Raw genomic sequence first — 18,861 nt, forward strand, 5'->3', positions numbered from 1 at the left:
GGGGGGGGGGAGGAAAAAGAGTAAAAAGAGAGGAAAAGGGGGAGGTGTGTAATCGACGCACGTTTCAGATCGTCGTTGATGGTGATAAGTGGCGAACGATCACACTTTCGCTCCATGCGAATTGCTCGTGTCGCACGACTCGCGACCTGCACATGTTCCTGCACGTATTCCATCGTGATTCCCTTCGTCCCTCTTCCCCTTATCCTTTATGATCCCTTTTTACCTTGTTGTATCGTCAGCATAGGATCGATACTACGTACGAGCATCGTTGCTCGTTAATTAGAAAGGTGATACCCATTAATTGTAGTTGGAGAATCGATGGCTGCGTTGCGGTTCGCTCCGCCATTAAGACACGCTAATCACACGCTTGCAATTATCAGACTTCCGGCCGAGTTGCCGAGTCGAGGAAAAAAGAAAGAAGTCGTTCTTTACTCTACGAGAGTAGCGAGGATTAGTATCGCGGTGTCGAACATTGAAATCCCGTCTTCTTGAAATGATATTGCGATACGGAAATCTTTGGTGTTCCATCACGAGCCTGTTAGCAACCTGTGGAACAGAAGCCTTATCTTGCTCTTTCTGCGATTTTATGGAACTTATCTGTTACTCTCTTATCTTCTTCTGTTGTGTCTTTCTTTTTTATCTCTTTGATTGTATCCTATAGTTGAGTCGTTATCTTTTGACAAACCACTTTGTTTTTCTCTCATTTGCCCAGATATATTTTACTGGGATAAGTTTTAGGGCTTACTCTTACCTTTTTTTGCATATCGATTGGACAGAGATAAGAATTCGTGATATTGGAAAGCATTGTCCACATGATGCGTGAAAAAGGAGTGGAATTATGTGAATGCCTTGCGAGATTGCGCTGTCGAGTATGTGCTTCCATTGTCGATATTGGAGTGCTACGGAAAAATGACATCGATTAGTCCCATCATTCTCGACAATGAACGACTCTCATGTCGAGATTTAGATGTATCGAGTACCGTGTTAATGCACTTCAAGAGGATCACTCTATTTGTAGTACTTTTGAGACTTTTGATGTCCCCTTGTGAATAATCTTTCTGTAATCGTTCTATCACACATACACACACACACACACACACACACACACATCCAAGCATTTGTTACTGAAATTTTCTAGCAAGTTATAGGAATTGCTAAAAGTTTTCGTTATTCGCAAGTCAAGTTTAATTTTCATTGAAAACTGAATTGCATACCATGGTATGGAGAATGAAAGGAAGTATGTACTTTTATATGAATAGATGTTCATAAAAGTTTACACGTGACCGCTTAACTTTGTTTCGCTTGGCTAATTTGAAACTCCTTTGTCGCTCGAATAATGAGATGCATTGCGCTTCGTTCATCGAATAGAGTCCAATTCAGTCCGTGTCACGGTTCGTTCTCTATTCTAATTCAACATACCTCATTGGTCGACCTATGTACGAGCATACAGCGGAACGTCTCTTAATGAAAGTAAAGCCTGGCCACTGGGAAATCGATTTTATGTTACGGGCGAATTGATTTTATTTTTACTACATTTCTTTCGTTTTGTTGGCAATTCTTTTGATATAAAAGTGTATGGAATTGTAGAACACTGATTGTAAATCGTGTATACAATATTCAATACATCGTAATGAGTATTGTATTATAATTAAACAATAGCATTGTATTAATAGTAAATAGTATTGTATACGTACAAAATAATATCAAAAAGACAAAATAAATCTTTTGCGCCTGCATTAGAAGAAGGAAAGAAAATGAAAGTGAAAAAAAAAAGAAAACTAAAAGTAGGAAACCCATGAAAGAATAAGTGTATTTATAAGTTTATGAATTAAATTTATCGATAAGATATCGCTGCAAATATTGGTAGTGTCGATTGCGGAATTGTTTGTATTGAACCGTTTTATATATCTGGTACTTAGATGAAGAACTAAGCAACAAAAGTAAGAATCGACTATGTTCAATGTAACTGCTATCGTCATCATACATAAAATATAAAAATCTGATAATCGAAGTATGTAAACGTTAAACGATGTCGCTATATTTTACATAATTAAACGGGCAACGGTGTGGTAGGATTCTGGAAACACGGCAAACGCATTTAGCGAATCAATCGAAATCCGACGGATGTGATTAGATTTCACGCATTCGATCAGAATTGAGCGTTCCAGCAATTGAAATGGCCGTAATACAGCCATGGACATTTGAAATCGATAAGTATCATATAGTGTTAGAGATAATCGCATCGACAAACAATTTATATGTTTTCCTCTTTTGTCTTTTTACGCTTGTGTCGTTCGACTAATAAGCAGCAGCCAAACACTGATCGATGTATTTTTCGAAAGAAATCGACGCGGAGTAAATTTCACAATCGAATCTATCGAAAAAGTTTCATCGTTCTGGAATGAAATTTCTCGTTATACGGGATTTGCGTGAGATAAAACTCTTTTGAAGGATTTTACTGCGCCATATTTGCTCGATCATCGTGATATTAGTTCATCGCCGTTTAAACGCCGCGATATTAACTTTCGATGAAAGACAGTGGATCGATAACAGATTCTGACAGCATTTTCCCTCTTTTATGACAAGTAAAAATTCCTGTGTTATTGTTTTATTCAATATGTATTTGGTACTGGGGATATTAAATCAAATGGTTCGGAAAAAAAGAGAAAAGTCGTGAAGCAGCGTTGAACCGAGTCGCGCTTGTTTCGTTTTTAATTAACGAACGAAAATTTTCTAGGGTCTTGTTTAAAATCAATCAATTCGGTGTAATTAAAACCGAGGTACAATTTCTTTCTTCGTTCCTTTATATCTCATAATTGAAATAGGACACAAAATTTAATGAAGCTTTTATCGTTCGGAGAAAATTTTTAGTAAATAAATCGGTATATTATGTGGTAATATATAACACGAAAATTTTAATCTTCTTTTTTTAGATTAAAAAAAGTGGGTCATATTATAAAATATGATTATATTAAAGATAATAAAAAAGACATCTAATAGAACAAATCTTTTCATTATTTAATATTCTATAATAACACGTTATATTTATATTTCGTAAGTTTGTCTCATCTAAAATTTTAGCCTATAGGCAGTAAAAGTTTATAGTTTGTTTAAAATCAGGTCAAACTATATATATGTATTCGTTAAATGATTCACACCTCGAATTGTTAAAATCGATCTATTATGTTACATCGCAGAGAATATATTATTCTTGCAAAGCTTTCGATGTTAATAACAACAGTAGCTCTTTCCTGACGTGCGTTTCGCCATCGAAAATTTAAGGGGGAAGATGGGGACTGGATCTCGACACAGTGGATAATGCATTGCAGGTCGGAGCTGTCTGTCACGTCACGTGCAACACCAAGTCAGACACCGACGCTTTTCTGATTTACTGGCTAGTGAATTTCCAAGTTTGTCGAGTACGTTACATTACTTTGATATGAAACTACTTTAAAATATTTATTTTCATTGTGTAATCGCTCGTGATTTCTATTTATTGTAACAACTTAGAAATGCATCAGACAAGAAGTTATTCAATTATTTTGATACAGATTTGTTTAACAATAATGTCTCGAGCTTCAGGAGAAAATTTATTGTAAATCTAAGAATCAATTAAAAAGAGGAAATTTAAAGATGAAATTTAGTGAATGATAGTACTATTGTTACTTTAGATTATCACACTTTTATGATGTAACAAATACATTTACTATTGTTATTACAAAATCGGCAAAGGTAAACTGGTTTAAATCGAAGCATCATACATTGAAACATTTTACAAAGTTTATTAAATATTATAATCATACGAAGCCAATCTTCTTTAACTTTACTGTTGATTAAATACCAATAGAAATGATCAAAAATCTATCAGCAAATTGTTTAAATATAACAATGAATTTATAATCCATTTCGACGTGAACTACCATACATTCAATTGAAAGAAAAAAGGAATAAAAAAAAATTCAGCTACAAAAGATATTAGACCAGAAACATATATCGTCACGTCTACGATTCTATCAAAATTCTTGCAAGTAACTCGCTCCGTGAGGCAATCGAAAAATTACAGAACGAAAAGCTGAAGGAAAAGGGAAACGGTAGAAATTCTCAACTGGCTCGAAAGAGATCGGATACCACGGTCCGGCATTTCGAAGCTGACTGGGCGGTTTTTTTAAATCGAAAACACGATGACTTTACGCTCGCGTTCCCGCCGCCATCGATCACCCCCGCAAATTGCTTTCGTACAAATTTTTTCCCCCGTTCTTTCCGGTTGTCTCGAGCGACGAGCTTGCACGTACAAGGTCTCGCCCCGCCTTTTCCATTCACCTGTTCACGTCAGCCCTCCAGGAAACTTCTCCAGAAAGCGAGAAGCCGGCGCAGCCGGATTCCAAACTACGGATTTGTTTTTCCACGTCGCTATTTACTTTTTCACGGCAGCGTGCACCGGATGAATGAGCAAGGGAAACCTTCGAAGGGTAAAGCAAACGACTGCCTTTCTCACCCTTATTTCTCTCTTTCGTCTTTTTCCATCGTTTTATACTTTTTTCTTTTTCTTCGTCTTTCTTCTTCTTTTTTTTCTGAACCCGCATTCCATCCGACTGCGTGTTTTCTATTGAAGGCCAATGACGAACGGTTATTGGAATAAAGTTATGTGGCGCGCCGGCGTTAATGTTGCGAAACATTTCGAAACTGGGTAAATTCGATTTACCCCAGCCACCGATGCTCGCTGTTCCATGTACCATTTCGCTCGATCCGCCGACACGCACTTTTGTTTTCACCCACGATTCGGTCTCGTTGTAGATGTAACGGGAAATCGCGATCATTTTCCGACCGCGTCGTCCTGCGGAGTTTTTGCTAATTAGCGCGTCCGTGGAAACGATTCGGTTTTGTCGACTGGATTTTACGAATAGCACGGTTGAAGTAATCGTGTAAGGTATTTCAAAATCGGATACGTGTTTGTAGACTTGGACGTATGTATGGTATTTTATTGTAATGATGAAAGTGATGTGCGAAATTGGATGAGGATGAATCTTTTGATTTTCTAAATGAATTGAAATATTCCGTTTTCGTGAATTTTTTGTGCTTCGAGCATATTTAAAGATTTCTCGTTGTAAGACTTTCCAAAAATATTTCAAAGTAATATTGTTTTTCTGTGTAACGATCAAAGATTATTTCTGATATGTAATAATATTCTTAGTAATTGTATTATTTGCAGTCCTTCTCAGGAAATAGAAAAGTTAAATTATCGATGGAAGAAAATATTTTGGGGTAAGAAATTTATAATGATTCCAATGTGTGACCACTTTATTTGCATAGGATTTACCAGTTTCACCAATTTTACCATCTATCATATATATGAAAACGGTTAATGCAGTCAAACATGATTACACTCGTAAACAAATATTATACCAGTTTCTATACACGTATGTCTATGTTTCACTTTTAAAGTCAGTAAAATATATCCCAAAGTTCAGTTATCAATATAAAGAAAGTTTCTTATATTATGCAGCGTAGCGAGCTGGAAAACTCGAAGGTTTCCATTTTCTAGGTCAAGCAACTTCGAATTTCCTCGTTGTGAATAACTCGCCGAATCCTTACGAAGGTGCCGTGGAAACGAAAATTAAATATGCCCACGAGCTGTATGTAATCGAAGCTCCAGCTTCAATTGTTCCGAATTCCCGGTTCCGGATGATTCCGTGGAACACGTAACTTCGGCCATACAAACGTTTGGTTTAACGCCATTGGAATTTCTAGGGGGAAAGTAGAGGGTTGTATTCGCTGAATCGAGGAAAAATCTTCCGAAAGAGAAACCCCGTTGCCTTGGTTCTTTATTATTAGATGTATTTTTATGCAGTTATAATAAATTTAAAAATACAAAGATCCAAAGAATCCATATAATATACTGAAACGTATAAAGTATTAGGTTGTCCGAAAAGTGTCTTTCTTTCGCAAACATGTTTTTTACAACAGTGTACCTTCGTACAAATGTGAAACGTGAAACCACGTCTGTGAAATGTCGCGGTGTTTATCTCAACAGAAGAAAATGGATCGTACGTAATTCGACAAAATAATATAAAACAAAAAACGTTGTGCGTCTATTATTTCCTCATAAAACGGAAGAAATTTTTCGGACAACCCAATATCTAGAGTAGAGTACTCGCCATAGTTTTTAGATTATACGAAACAAATCACTGTATGGAATGACAGAGAAAGGAAAATTAATAAGATAAAAGATATATAAAGGTACTATAATTTTATGAACTTGATGTATATTTAACAAGAGTAACGAATAAATATAATATATGCCACAGAATATATGAGTGTTGTGAATATGATAAAAAGCTTTTGATACAAAAGTTACTGAAATTCATAGTGTATAAATTTTAAACTTTCATTTATCCGCCACGGTAGCCATTCGCCGGTTCAACAATTCTTTTCATAAAGATATGAAATTGCATGACAATCCACGTCCTCGTTATTGTCTTATGACGTGTGCGTATATTTTTTGTTTGATAACCTTGGGCCTAGCCGGAGGATCATGCGTCAAAGGAAATCCTAATAAAAAGTAAGCGATAGAACGGAAACGAAGAAAGTTAGGGCTCCGTCGAGGAAGAAGATACAGGAGATTGGTAGACGTAGGGACGAGGGTTTCCTTCCTTCGATGCTCATAGAAATTCCGTGGCGTTCGCGAGCAGTTCCGCCGTGCCGGGCAGAATGCCGTAAGCAAAGTGCCACACGCCTCCTACACAACCATACATAACGGTGACTAGATAAGGCGAGCCTGCAGCCCAGCAGGGGTAATGTATCTTACAGACGTACGGAATGAAAATTTATACCCCGAGCTTTCGGCTATCGCCGCGTTTAATGCGAATTGTTGTTACACCACCGTTGGCTCATTTTCGTTTTTCTCCTTTGTTATAGGGACAAGGTGTTCAGGCTGAATCTGAGCAACATCAGTCATTCTAATTGCGAGGTGAGTAATTCACAGTCTTTTAACACATAAGGTGGCTACAAAAAGTATTTGCACGCACGTTCTTATTTTCCAACGAACCGTTTTTCTTGTTATATTTTCCCATTGCTTATTCCGTATTTTCATTATATATTTTCATTCTCATAGCCTTATATTTTTGTAGTCACATTGGAATAATACTACATATATTGTCATTTTCCAATACTGCGTCCCTTCATCAGATTCTACATTTCATTTTCATAGTATTTTATAATAATAGATAATAAGGTAATAAGATACATAATATCTTATATAATAGATTATAAAGTTTGATTCTTGGTTATAAAAAATACCACTCACTAAAATTTTCCTTAAATATTATGGACCATAGCGTAGAAATATTATCCTCATTTCTAGTTCGAATGGTTTATTACTGGTAGTATAATCGACAACTTCTGGAATTTTATATGATATTAAAGTTTCTGATCATGGTGTCTAATAACTTTTAATGTCAGTTTCAAAAGTTCCACGATGGAAGAAAGTAAGCTTCGAGTGAAAACTTTAAAGCACCCTTAGAGTGGTCAAGAAATATGTATAGCAGCTATGAAAATTGGAGACTCGTATAAAAAATTCTTCTTACAAAAGAAAATTATATTTTTTACTAACCAGTAGTACATTTAAATGAAAAGACCTTTATAGCATTATTAACAAAGATTAAATTACTATTATACGCATTGTATCGTGGCTATTTTAATCTTTTATTTTTATATTTATTGTAGCTATATTATCGCCAATAATGAACACCTAAATGTTATTGCTTAATGTATAATATATGAAAATGATGAATCTTGTAAAATATAATTAATTATACTTCGTGCCTTGACTGGTGCATTTTTCATGATTCACTTCGAATCAATAACTGAACTACAGATTCTTATACATTTCTGGTTACATTCAAAGATATATGGATGTATAGAGTATAGGAAAAATAATAAAACTCTTCTAAAAATGACAATATTTGACGAAGGAAATAAATGTTTCTATTGAGATATGTATAATTTTGTGTGCTAGACTAGATTGTCCGAGTAGTAGTGACACACGCATGTGAATATGAGTGTGTTGAAGAAAGTATGTGTATGTGCGGCGTCTCGAAAAACAGATAAACGTAACTGTTCCGTTGGCAGTCTGGTATGGAAGACGGTGAGACAAAGAGAGTGCTGAGACGCGTGCGAATGTATATCGACGAAGATCCTGGAAATCGTTTATTAAATAAATCTAAAACTATTTTAATATGAATTCTAAGCATAACCTTAGTGTTCCTTTACTTTTATTTCGACAATTAAGATCCACAATTCTCAACAGTATCTTTAAGTATTTCCCTTATTTCTTCAGCGTTCATAAAAATGTGTATTTGCAATCCATTAAGAAAACTAATAGATTAATGAAAAGTAATTTGCACTTAATCACTTCTTAAAATACATATGCGCCTAAAATTCATAGATCGAAACAGCCCACTACTTTTCAAACAAACAGAATATCAACTTCGTTTTCATAAAACTCCCCTCTGTATGCTCACGATTTTACCCCCCGTTGTTTCTGCCCGATACACGCAGGGATCGCACAGCTGGCAGCGAAACAACAAAAGTAGTAATTTACATTTATAACCTCCGTCCGCCTCGAATTCCAGTTGGCGCAATAAAAATGAATCTATACGCAGGATCTTACGACCGGTGGCAGTCGGCGCATCTTCGCGCGCCATTTTACGAATCGCGTACCATTTAATTCAAGGAAACAACGAACAAACGTAGCAACGTTCGAAAACCGCCTTCTGTTGCAACATCACGCTTCGATTAGCATCAAACGTCGTGTAACGCTTGACCCCCTCATGCGCTACGATAAAACTCCGTTCTGCTCGTAAATCCGAAAAACGGTCTTCGTCGTCCCCCATAAAACTGTCAATCATCCCGGCAGAAACGTCGTCTACATCATCGTGACAGCTGACGACTCTACTTGCCTCTAAGCGATCCATTGTAGACGAACATTGCGTGTCCCGATTTTTCCACGCACTCTTTTCTTCCATTTCGCCTGGATGCACTGGCGCGACTCTGTTCTCGTCGTGCCGCGAACGTCGAACAATCGATGTCGGCTTAATGCACGCAGACTGGAAATGGTGGTCGCCGTGAAATTTCATATTTTGTGGAACCTTTTCTTTTAGAGAGAGAAGGAAAATCTTTGCCTTTTTAGTTGGTTTCGTATTATATTCTTGCCGTGATGTTTGGAAAAAATGGAATTTTCGTGCGAGTCTAATTGCATGAGTGAGAGTGGACAATTTCTGTCGTTGAATACGTGTGAAAGCGTTAGATGTTATAATTTTCGGATTGCGAATTATCAGAATAAACATATTTAAATTTAGGTTTAACCTGAATGTAACAGAAAATCTTGAAAAGGGATTGTTTCTACTGCGTAACTAATTCTATGGTTACTCCTAAAAAGTTTCGATTTTAGAAGCAAGAAAGGCGAATTCTTTAGCCTTCATCTTTTTCTGTGTTCCTTATGTTGTGTCTTTGTATATCTTCAGAGTGAAAAAAAGCCAACTTTAATGGTACATATATCTTTGTATATCCTCAGAATACGAAGACTCAGTTACAATGATACGTCGACTAAAGTTCAATCAATTTCCGTAGACGAACGCATAAAGATTAATCCATGTATACGCGTAAGCGTACTATGAACTACATTTCATTGTCGATACCTTTGATAAAGCGATATTTATCGTTTTATTTTATCATTTAGAAGCTACTTCCAAATCCAACTACAACAAATTTTCTACGAAACAAAGTACAATTTTCACAATTTCCCAAGACAAAACAAAGAACAGAGAAGCAGACCAGGCGTATTAAGAACACCAGAGAAGCATAATTGCGCCAATGAAACTGCTGCAATCTTCTTTATACGCCGCTTTGAATCGCGTCCATGCTTTCGTTTAGCATCTCGTCGAACCGCACCTGGTTAAATTTTTCCTGCGCCCAGGTGCACTTCTTGTTGAGCGGCGCTGCACTTGGCGCTCGTTTTCCAGGGATACCATCGTTGTGGTTCGTTCAGGAAGATTGAATCGGAATTGCTTTGTCGGTACCGACGTCGGTGACGCCGATGTGACCGTGGTCACCTGTAGTCCGATTGTTCGACATTGTCAGGGAAGGAAAATTGCTTTTTAACCTTGTCGAACGATCGCAAGTCTCGAGACGGCCGACCATTTTCCTCTGTGCCGACCACATTGCAACGCTTTTTAAAAAGACCGAAATCCGATCCGTAGATACCTCGTTCGCGTGTCTTTTTCTCTTCTTTCTGTCCATTACTCGAAGCGCCTCCATCGAAATTGCCATTAACCTTCATTCCGTCGTTTCTTTCGTTCTTCTTTAGTTTTGTCCGTCCTTTCGTCTCGCGATCGACTTCAGCCTCGATAACGGGCTATCTCGAACGACCAACCGATCTTATTTTCGATTCCTGTTTCGTCGAGAAGGCCAATCCGACGATGGAATTGATTTTTCTAAACGATGTTTCAATCGGATTGTTATGGATATCGGACAGTTCAATGCTATTGAATTAGCTCTCAGAAGATCATTTTATTTCGTCTTATGTAAGTGTTATTTTATAAGGTATTCTTAGGTCTTTTCTCGTATTACGCTTTAAATTCTTATCTTTTGTACGTGATATTTCTGACGAGGATTTAATGTTGCATGAATAATCTTCTATACAGAGTATCACAAGATATCTAGGGGATGTTAATAGGCTTGATTCTAGAGATCAAAGCGATGATAAAAGTTGCTTTACAAAAATAACGTTTAGGGCTCAGTCTTCAAGTTATAAATAATTTTATTTTACTCTGCAAGTATACTGGTTAAAGTAAGAAACATAAAACGTGAGCAATATTCTATATGGATTTTAACTGTATCGATACAAGAAATAAAGATCTATAAATTTGTGAAACGATCGCTATTAAAGATAAACAAATAAGAAACTTATTAATGCTTCATAAAAATTCATAATTAACTTTATTCATCAAAATGCTTTGTCTCAAATTCATTTTTGTTTTCGTTCCAAAATTTTATTCATCTGTGATATCTTAATTAAAACATGAATATAATATGATTTGACGTTTCTGTGTTCATTATACAACAACCTTTTATACAATTTCCACGAATCCGCGGTTATTTTTACACCTTTACATTTTAAAGCCGAGGAATAATAAAATCCCGTATAAAAATTTCCCGACCGATCCATTTTAAAATATGAAAGACTATTTCCCTCGATTGTTCGCGGAGAGTGGAGAAAAAAAATGATTTCGGTATGGCGTCATTCTTTGGCGCAATATCGCGCGAACACGGCCGCGATCCTCCAGAGCGTTGCACGAAAAGCGGCGACGACAAAGTGTTAGTGTACAGAGGAACAAGAAGAGCCGCAGTTATTGATGACAAGCGGAGATAACGAGCACGTGGAACGTTATTAAATTTCGAGTGGATTGTAGCCAATAAATTGAAAAGCGCGCGTTACACTCGAACGACGCAAAACACACACGCGGGCGCTTCGAATCAATCGCGAGGGTCCTCGGATTTGATAAATTTCCTCGCATAACGAGTAGCACAAAGAAACAAGATTAATTGTAATAGAAAAAATAATAATAATAATAATAGATAAAAAAGAAAAAGAAATAAGAAAGATAGAAAGGGCTGGTGAAAAGGAGATGGAAGAAGCAGAGGGAGAAACGTAAGAGAAAACAATTTTCGAGGTATCGGACGTACCTCGAAGAGTAGCTTTTCACGTATCTTTACCTTCTACAGTCCATTGAAATCGGCCATTGAATTCCACCGGATTCCCCTGAGGGGCGAAGAGTTTCGACGGGGATGAAGAAAAAGTCTTTCTCGATACTGGTTTCATGGTTGGGCACAAAGAACGGTGAAACGACGCTCCACCATGAGGGAGGAAACGACAATTCGAAAACGCAATTATTCGGGCAACGTATCGTTGCCGTACCACCTGTCGCGAAACCGAAAACCACCCGAAATAGAGAATCAAAAGAAAAAATATATAAAAGAGGAAAAAGAAACGTTGAAGAGTAAAAGAGATAAAGAGGGGAGAAAGGGAGAAAGAAACTAGAGAACCAACCCCATTCTCGTTGCCTCTATGGCCAGATGTGACGATTGTCACGAAAAAAAAATAATTTAAAAGCGGAGAACAACGCGCGCGATCGCTGGACGTATGCCGGAAAAAGGATAAAGCTCGAGTTTCGTTCTTTCGACAGGGACCATGGTCAGCCGCTTACAGATCATGTTTCCAGCGTGGCCTTTTTTCTTTAATTATGATCGTCGCGTCGATCCGGTTCGCGAATGGTAAATTGAAGCACGTAAAACAGTCGCGTATCGTGTTTCTCACGCCTGTCCCGATGGCTCTTAACACGCTAGCGTGCTTTGTGCCGTTTGGCATTCGAACTGGATGTGAAATTGAAATTTTTCGGAGAATTGACGTGACGATTTGATTGGTAAGAGACAGAGGATAATAAAAGTGTGGTACAAGAGTAGGATGAGGAAGAGATATTATTTTACAAGATGATTGTGTTACGATGATATATAGAACGATTCAAGTGTATTTGTATTCTATGTATGGGTTGCTTTAATTTCAAAATGTGGATACAAAGTAGGAAAGATTTCAATTATACTTATAAAAATGTGTGAAATATTCCATTCATATTGATATTGATATAGTGATATGATGATATTTAAATTTATTCGTGTACTTTTTAAGTTTAAATAAATAAATCGTTGTTTAATACGATAATATGGAGATGTAATGAACGTTTGTTAAAGAAATCGGATGTCTTCAACCTTTTCCACCTAGTTTCATTTCTAACGCTCGATTAAACTTGTATCTTCCTGTTGTACATGACAGTTCGTACTCACGAGAAGTTCATCTTTTATCTTGTCACGTTACGATGCTGTTCTGTGTTTAAAGTTGCTCGACACGAACGGTTACACTGTAACAGTTGCAATAAAATTCCATCGCGAGGCTGACGTTACCGCAAAGTTTAGTTCCATAGAGAATTCCGGGTGACTGTGGTTTCGACTTTGTTCATTGCGGTACCATCATGGCGTGGCCAAACATTAACACGTCCATCGTTTAGCGTCTGGTTTTCAAACGCCACATCACCCATCCATATTGACTTACCTTCAAAATCTTTACGTTTCACTGTCGCTGGAACATATTAATTAACATATAAGATTCTTGTTTCAATCATCAAACATAGATTTTTCACTTTTTGGACTTTGAAGACTGACGAGCACCGTAGGAGGTGCTCAGGATCGTTATCCATTTTTAAAATTACAAGTGAAATATTTATAAGGTACTCTTAAAAAAATATTTCGTAGGCGTAGGTACATTGTTTTGAGTAGGCGCATGTATACTTCATAATATTTCTCGTGTGAAAACTGAGGCTCGATCCTAATCCTGCTCGTTGCCAGATACTGCCGCAGTGAAACAAAGTTGAAATAATACAGTTGAAATCTTCTTAAGAACTCGCGAGTAATTGAAACGCTCAACCAATTTCAATTTTCCCATTAATAAATGCCATATTACCGCTCCCGCGAAGAATCTTCCATCTGCGGTTCCACGAACTTCCGAGGTTCCCCGGTGTCATTACAAAGTTCGGGTCCACGGTGGGACGAACAACACAACCGAGACACCTTGAAACGTGGATTTCCGCGGTGGGACTTTACATACTTGTTACCAGAAAGTAAAATTCGAACGAGAGAGGGTTAAACTCGATCTCGACGTTGCTTAAGGCTTGAAGAGTGGGAGCGTGAAAAATTCGCGAAAGTTAGCCGGCCCGGAGTCGGGCGCAGTTACAATGAAATCCCATTGCGAGGCCGGCGTTGCCACCGCAGAGTTCGATTCCATGGAGAATTAACGGGAATGGGATTTCGATTTTACTCGTGGTAGTGGCGTGGTAACGTGGCCGTAAAACGTTAGCGCAGGCTCAGCCAGGCCACAGAACCGTCCATCCCCCCTGTGACCGAACCCCCGGGGGTGTTTCGCGCTGGCCAAGTAAGGGGACCGTTGCGTTACGTGGTGAACTGTAAAGCGAAAAAAAGGAGAAAAAAGAGAGAAAAGGAAGGAAAAAGGAGAAAAGAGTGAGTTAGGGTAGGTAAGAAGACGGGCCTAGCGCTTTCTGATGCAATTTCGTGTTTTGCATACATGTATAGCGATTGCGGTCCGGGGGCAGACCGCAGCAGCGGTATATTCTGGTTTAGAGGGCTACGGGAAATTGATACGCTCAAAGATACTTCCGTCCTTCTATACCTCGCACTTTCTGTTTGTTCACGCTCTGATCCATTCGAAATTGGACGGCTTATTATGTTCTTTGTTGTTTGTTGAAAGGTAACAGATAGGTGGGAATGAAAGAATACCTTGTTTTCATTGAAGATATTGATCATTTCTTAAGGATAATGTTTGAGTAGCTCAGATCAGGTAGAAGATTAATATTATCGGTGGTTGATGTAAGTTGTGATTTATGATGATTTGCAGATGAAATATAATTTGCGATGTCGGATATATTCATGATGATGAAGAAAGGAAGCTATGTATATTTAAGTGACTCCGTCCTGGTAAACCAATATTCATTGTATGATATTTATTACAAAAAGTTGACCTTTGTGTAGCAATTTATTTATTGCCAAACTTCTTAAAAGATCTATATCCTCTCAATATGTACAGGGGTTGGACAAAATAATGGAAACATCTCTTATATGTCATATACATATACAGATATGACATATACCAGGTGTTTTATTGTTTTATCTAATCCTATGTCACATTTGTACATGTATGTGACATATAAGAGATGTTTCCATTATTTTGTCCAACCATAGTATGAAGGAAGAAGATGTATAATACAAGAAACTGTAAATCATCATTTTTTCAAAAATTTAAGAATGAAAAAATTGATAATTTTTATAAATACAGAATGGATGAGATAATTATATAATTATTAAGAAGATTACACAATTGAATACAATTACAGGAAACTCATTTTAATGAAATATCCAAGGATCTACATATGTTTAAGAAATCTGACTTAAAAAAGGTATCATTCCGTATTGCTCCAACCTAATAGACAAAGCTCAATAAGGAAATACAATTTGCAACTTCTCCTCATCGTCAAACGGAATATTAAACACGAAGCGCGGTATGGTGTGGTGTAATCAAAGACACGATCAATCAATTGTAATCCAGGGTCGACGAGAGTCCATTCCGTGAGTAACGCGTATACCAAATTACCTCATTGGCACTGGGTATAGTTCGCTCGCTGTCTATTTCCATAATGAAGCGTTTGAACGCGACAGAATTGGTTCGCGAGAGGGAACGATCGTCGGTTCCATTAATTTCACCGACTTAAATCGAACCAGACCTGTCGACGACGAACGGGGAACAATGAAAATGGAGTCGGAAAACGCGGTCTTAGCCCGTCCATCTCGCGTAACACGGGATCGATTCGATGGTATCGCAGCGTGGTTCCGCGACACGACGTGTCACGCGAACGTGTGCGTTTTTCCCTGGCGCACAGGCCAGACAATGGGCTCCATGCTAATCCGTGTCTGCGTTACAATTTCATAAGGGGGAGAAGAAAAGTTTCGAGGCCGTGCGTCAGTCCTGAGGGAACTGCTCCGCGCCCCATACGTTTCACGCAAGTTATAACACGTGGTGCTCACAATGGACGACCGGGGACATACTCGTCGGGGCTCGTGCATCTTGCAGAAGCGTTGGCGCCATACTCGCGAAAACACGTGGAACAAATCATTCGTACCCGGTAATTTTCTTACTTCGCTGTTGCTTCGTGTACTTTTTTTTCCAACGAATTAACAAACTGAACTCTCGGTTGCTCGATGCTATGGAAAAGTATCGATTGTGGTATTAGATTGATACGAGGGATTGACATGAGGTCGTCGCCTGGAAGGGAATTGCACAAGTTTTTCCATGTTTCGTTGTTTCTTTAGATTGCGGAATAATGACGGCTCGCGAAGTTGGTGGATAAAGTTATTTCAGTCCTGAGGTTTAGGCTTCTTTATCGATCTATCTTACTGTGTTAAATTGTATAGTACGTATGTTGTCTGTAATATGGTAGTTGATACGTATGCTATTGAAATACGTTTAATAGGAAAGTGGTTATTTTTATATTCTAATACCTTTTATTAATTTTTCACAAATATCTTATGAATAATAAGAAACATAGAAATATTACTGTTATTAAGTTAGCACGAGTCTGTACGTCCCTATGTCATCGAGTCTAAGGTAAATGTAAATTACTTTTTCAAAGTCGCGTATAACATATCTATATATCTCAATTTTACTATTCTTTTCGATGTCCAATCACCGACTAATCAATCGAAAAATCCTTTGAAACTTATCCTTGAACGTTGCTCTCGAAACGGAGAGCCGAGTGGACGCGATGTAGAAGATTCTTCAAAGGAAACCCATGATTTAGAGCCAGACCATCTCAGTATCTTTATCGTTGACTACGGAGACATGCATCGAATGATAAGATCAACCAGGTCGGATTCTGCATTTTATCCAGTGCTGCTCCAGCGTGAAAGGTAAAGTGTTCTATGTAAAGACAAAGAAGAAAAAGAAGCAGAAAAAATAGGAAAAACTACGTGGTACGAAACGACGAAGAAAGAACGACTGGTTTGCATCGATGGAGATCGATCGACGAGGAAAATCGTCGTGTCCGTCGATCAAAAATACGGAACTCCAAATCGTGTCTGAGTGATGTGGTACACAGAAACAGGATAGAGTGGAGGAAAGAAGGAGGGAAAAGGTTAAAGTTCAAACGAGAGAAGCTCAAGTGGTTTCATCGGGCCGGAGAAAATCGGAATCTATAAAACACCGGTACGTCCAATAAAACAACGTCCAATCCGGGTGAAGATCAGGATTCACGATATCGGCTGATACCACCTACGCGTTTCGGAGCAACCGCATCGCATCAGCCCCGACTGAAACTCCTGGCGCAACAGCGACGACTGCAACTCCGGAAGATTGGACGCTGGGGTGGTTTTACGTTTACATGACGGCAGTAAAGTATTAAGAAGCCCTCCGTGGGATTTACACGGCTGTAAAGCCGCGGATGAGATACCCGTTGTGCCTCTCTCTCAGATTTGCTGATGCTGCGGCTGAGAGAGCTTCCGGTGATGCTAGTCGGCTGGTCGGATTATATTGGTCCACGTCCGCGAGATTTATGCGCTTTTTATGCCCGTGGAACGCGGTAATAATGAGTTCGGCTGCTTTATTATTTCAACCACGATCACCGTAGCTCTTCTATTTTGATTTGTTAATTTTTGCCTGACAAGCGACCGCTTTGTTCCTCGGGCAGAAGTGATTGGAAAAATAATTTCATCTATGGCGTTAGGGAATATGATGAAATTCACAGATGGTATAAATAAATTAATGATAAAACGCACAGAGATTTTTGATCGTTGTTGATCTCTGTTGTATAGTGACACTTTCGATGAAAAATATAACGCACAGGTCTTTTGTACGGGCAAGAAATGGATTCTGGAAATTGTATCGCGATATTCATTTACGATAATTCCTCGCACGTTCGTTACATTTTCCCTCTGATTTTATATCGGTATTAAGCTGAAGAGTACACTTGTTCGTTTAATGAAAATCGTGTCTCTGACGAATGTAACGTACCACCGGTACCAGATGTGTTAATCGTGATTTATCTGACGAGTTCACGTGAAATACAACACAATAGGGTAGCAACCCCTCTGTGCAGTGTGTAATTTTAGCGATATTAATTTCTAACGCTTTTAATTCTTTGCGCTGTGTAAATATTTTTTGAATAAATAGAGCGATTGATCGAGACTATCGAGAATGTGCCTTGGGTATTGCATTAATCAGGAGGAATTTCCGAAACTGCTTCAATTCTTCTGCACGACGCATAGTGGTCCAGGATGAGATAAGACCGCGATGACGAATAATTATTTGCTTCCAAGTATTTTCGAATCAATGATTATTATGTTTTATGTATTATATTATTATACACTATGTAATATACAATTTATTATATGTAAAAATACATTTTTTATATAAATATAAATAATTATATACACTTTATATGAACAAACTTATTACTATTGAACTACTGTGCGATGTTCTCTGCAGTTTCGAAAGAAACTTCGGCGCCCCGAAGTTTGCAAAAAAAAAAAATCATTTTGTCAAATTTCGCGGTGACCTAGAAATACAGCAGCGTTCAGAAAGAGCAACGACTGGGGAATACGGAGGATGATTAAAAACTTCTCATTCAGCCTCTCTTATTTTTACTCTACCCTTATTACGATGTGGGACCGAGCGTTATCTCGACGCGAAATTAAGAGATCTTACTCAAGCTACCGCCTACTTCTCATCCTCCGTGCTTTTCTTTTCACCTCGCGGAGAGAAGAAAATATGGAACAAAGATTCTTCGAAATATGGTCAACATTTTTAATTATACGACAAATTAAAAGAAGAATATCCGAAAACAACGATAAAATATACGACGAGAGTACTCTCCCGATATTTCCTTTTTTTTTTCTTTTTCCTTTTCTTTTTTTTTTTATGTGTGTACATGTACAAGATGACATGGCTGGATATCGAGGGGTTGGCAGCGAAAGAAAAAGTAGCAAACAATTCTGCCAAGCACTGAAATATAAACGGGCAGGTCCGCTGCTTTCCAGAATGATGGCATTAAATATACATTTCGCGCGCAGGCCACTCTGTATAACTTCGAGACTCCTGCTTTGCCTTCGGAATTTCTATCCCTAACGCCTCGTGTTCACCCTCGTGTTTCTTTCCTCCTTTCCCTTTTCTCGCCTGTCGCGTTTTGGAGC

The 18,861-nt window shown here is 38.1% G+C and overlaps 1 protein-coding gene across 6 annotated transcripts in view; it reads left to right on the forward strand.

Moving 5' to 3' along the window:
- LOC100747772 (semaphorin-2A) overlaps nucleotides 1-18,861 on the forward strand; it is a 564,473-nt gene that overhangs the window by 497,073 nt on the left and 48,539 nt on the right. For all 6 annotated transcript variants that reach the window (XM_012386839.3, XM_012386840.3, XM_024368287.2 and 3 more), the window contains one exon: nucleotides 6,916-6,967. In XM_012386839.3, the coding sequence (XP_012242262.1) occupies nucleotides 6,916-6,967 (52 nt within the window). The remainder of the gene's footprint in view (nucleotides 1-6,915; nucleotides 6,968-18,861) is intronic.

The sequence above is a fragment of the Bombus impatiens genome, unplaced genomic scaffold (genome assembly GCF_000188095.3).
Source record: "Bombus impatiens unplaced genomic scaffold, BIMP_2.2 scf_0418, whole genome shotgun sequence".
NCBI classification, from domain to species: domain Eukaryota; kingdom Metazoa; phylum Arthropoda; class Insecta; order Hymenoptera; family Apidae; genus Bombus; species Bombus impatiens.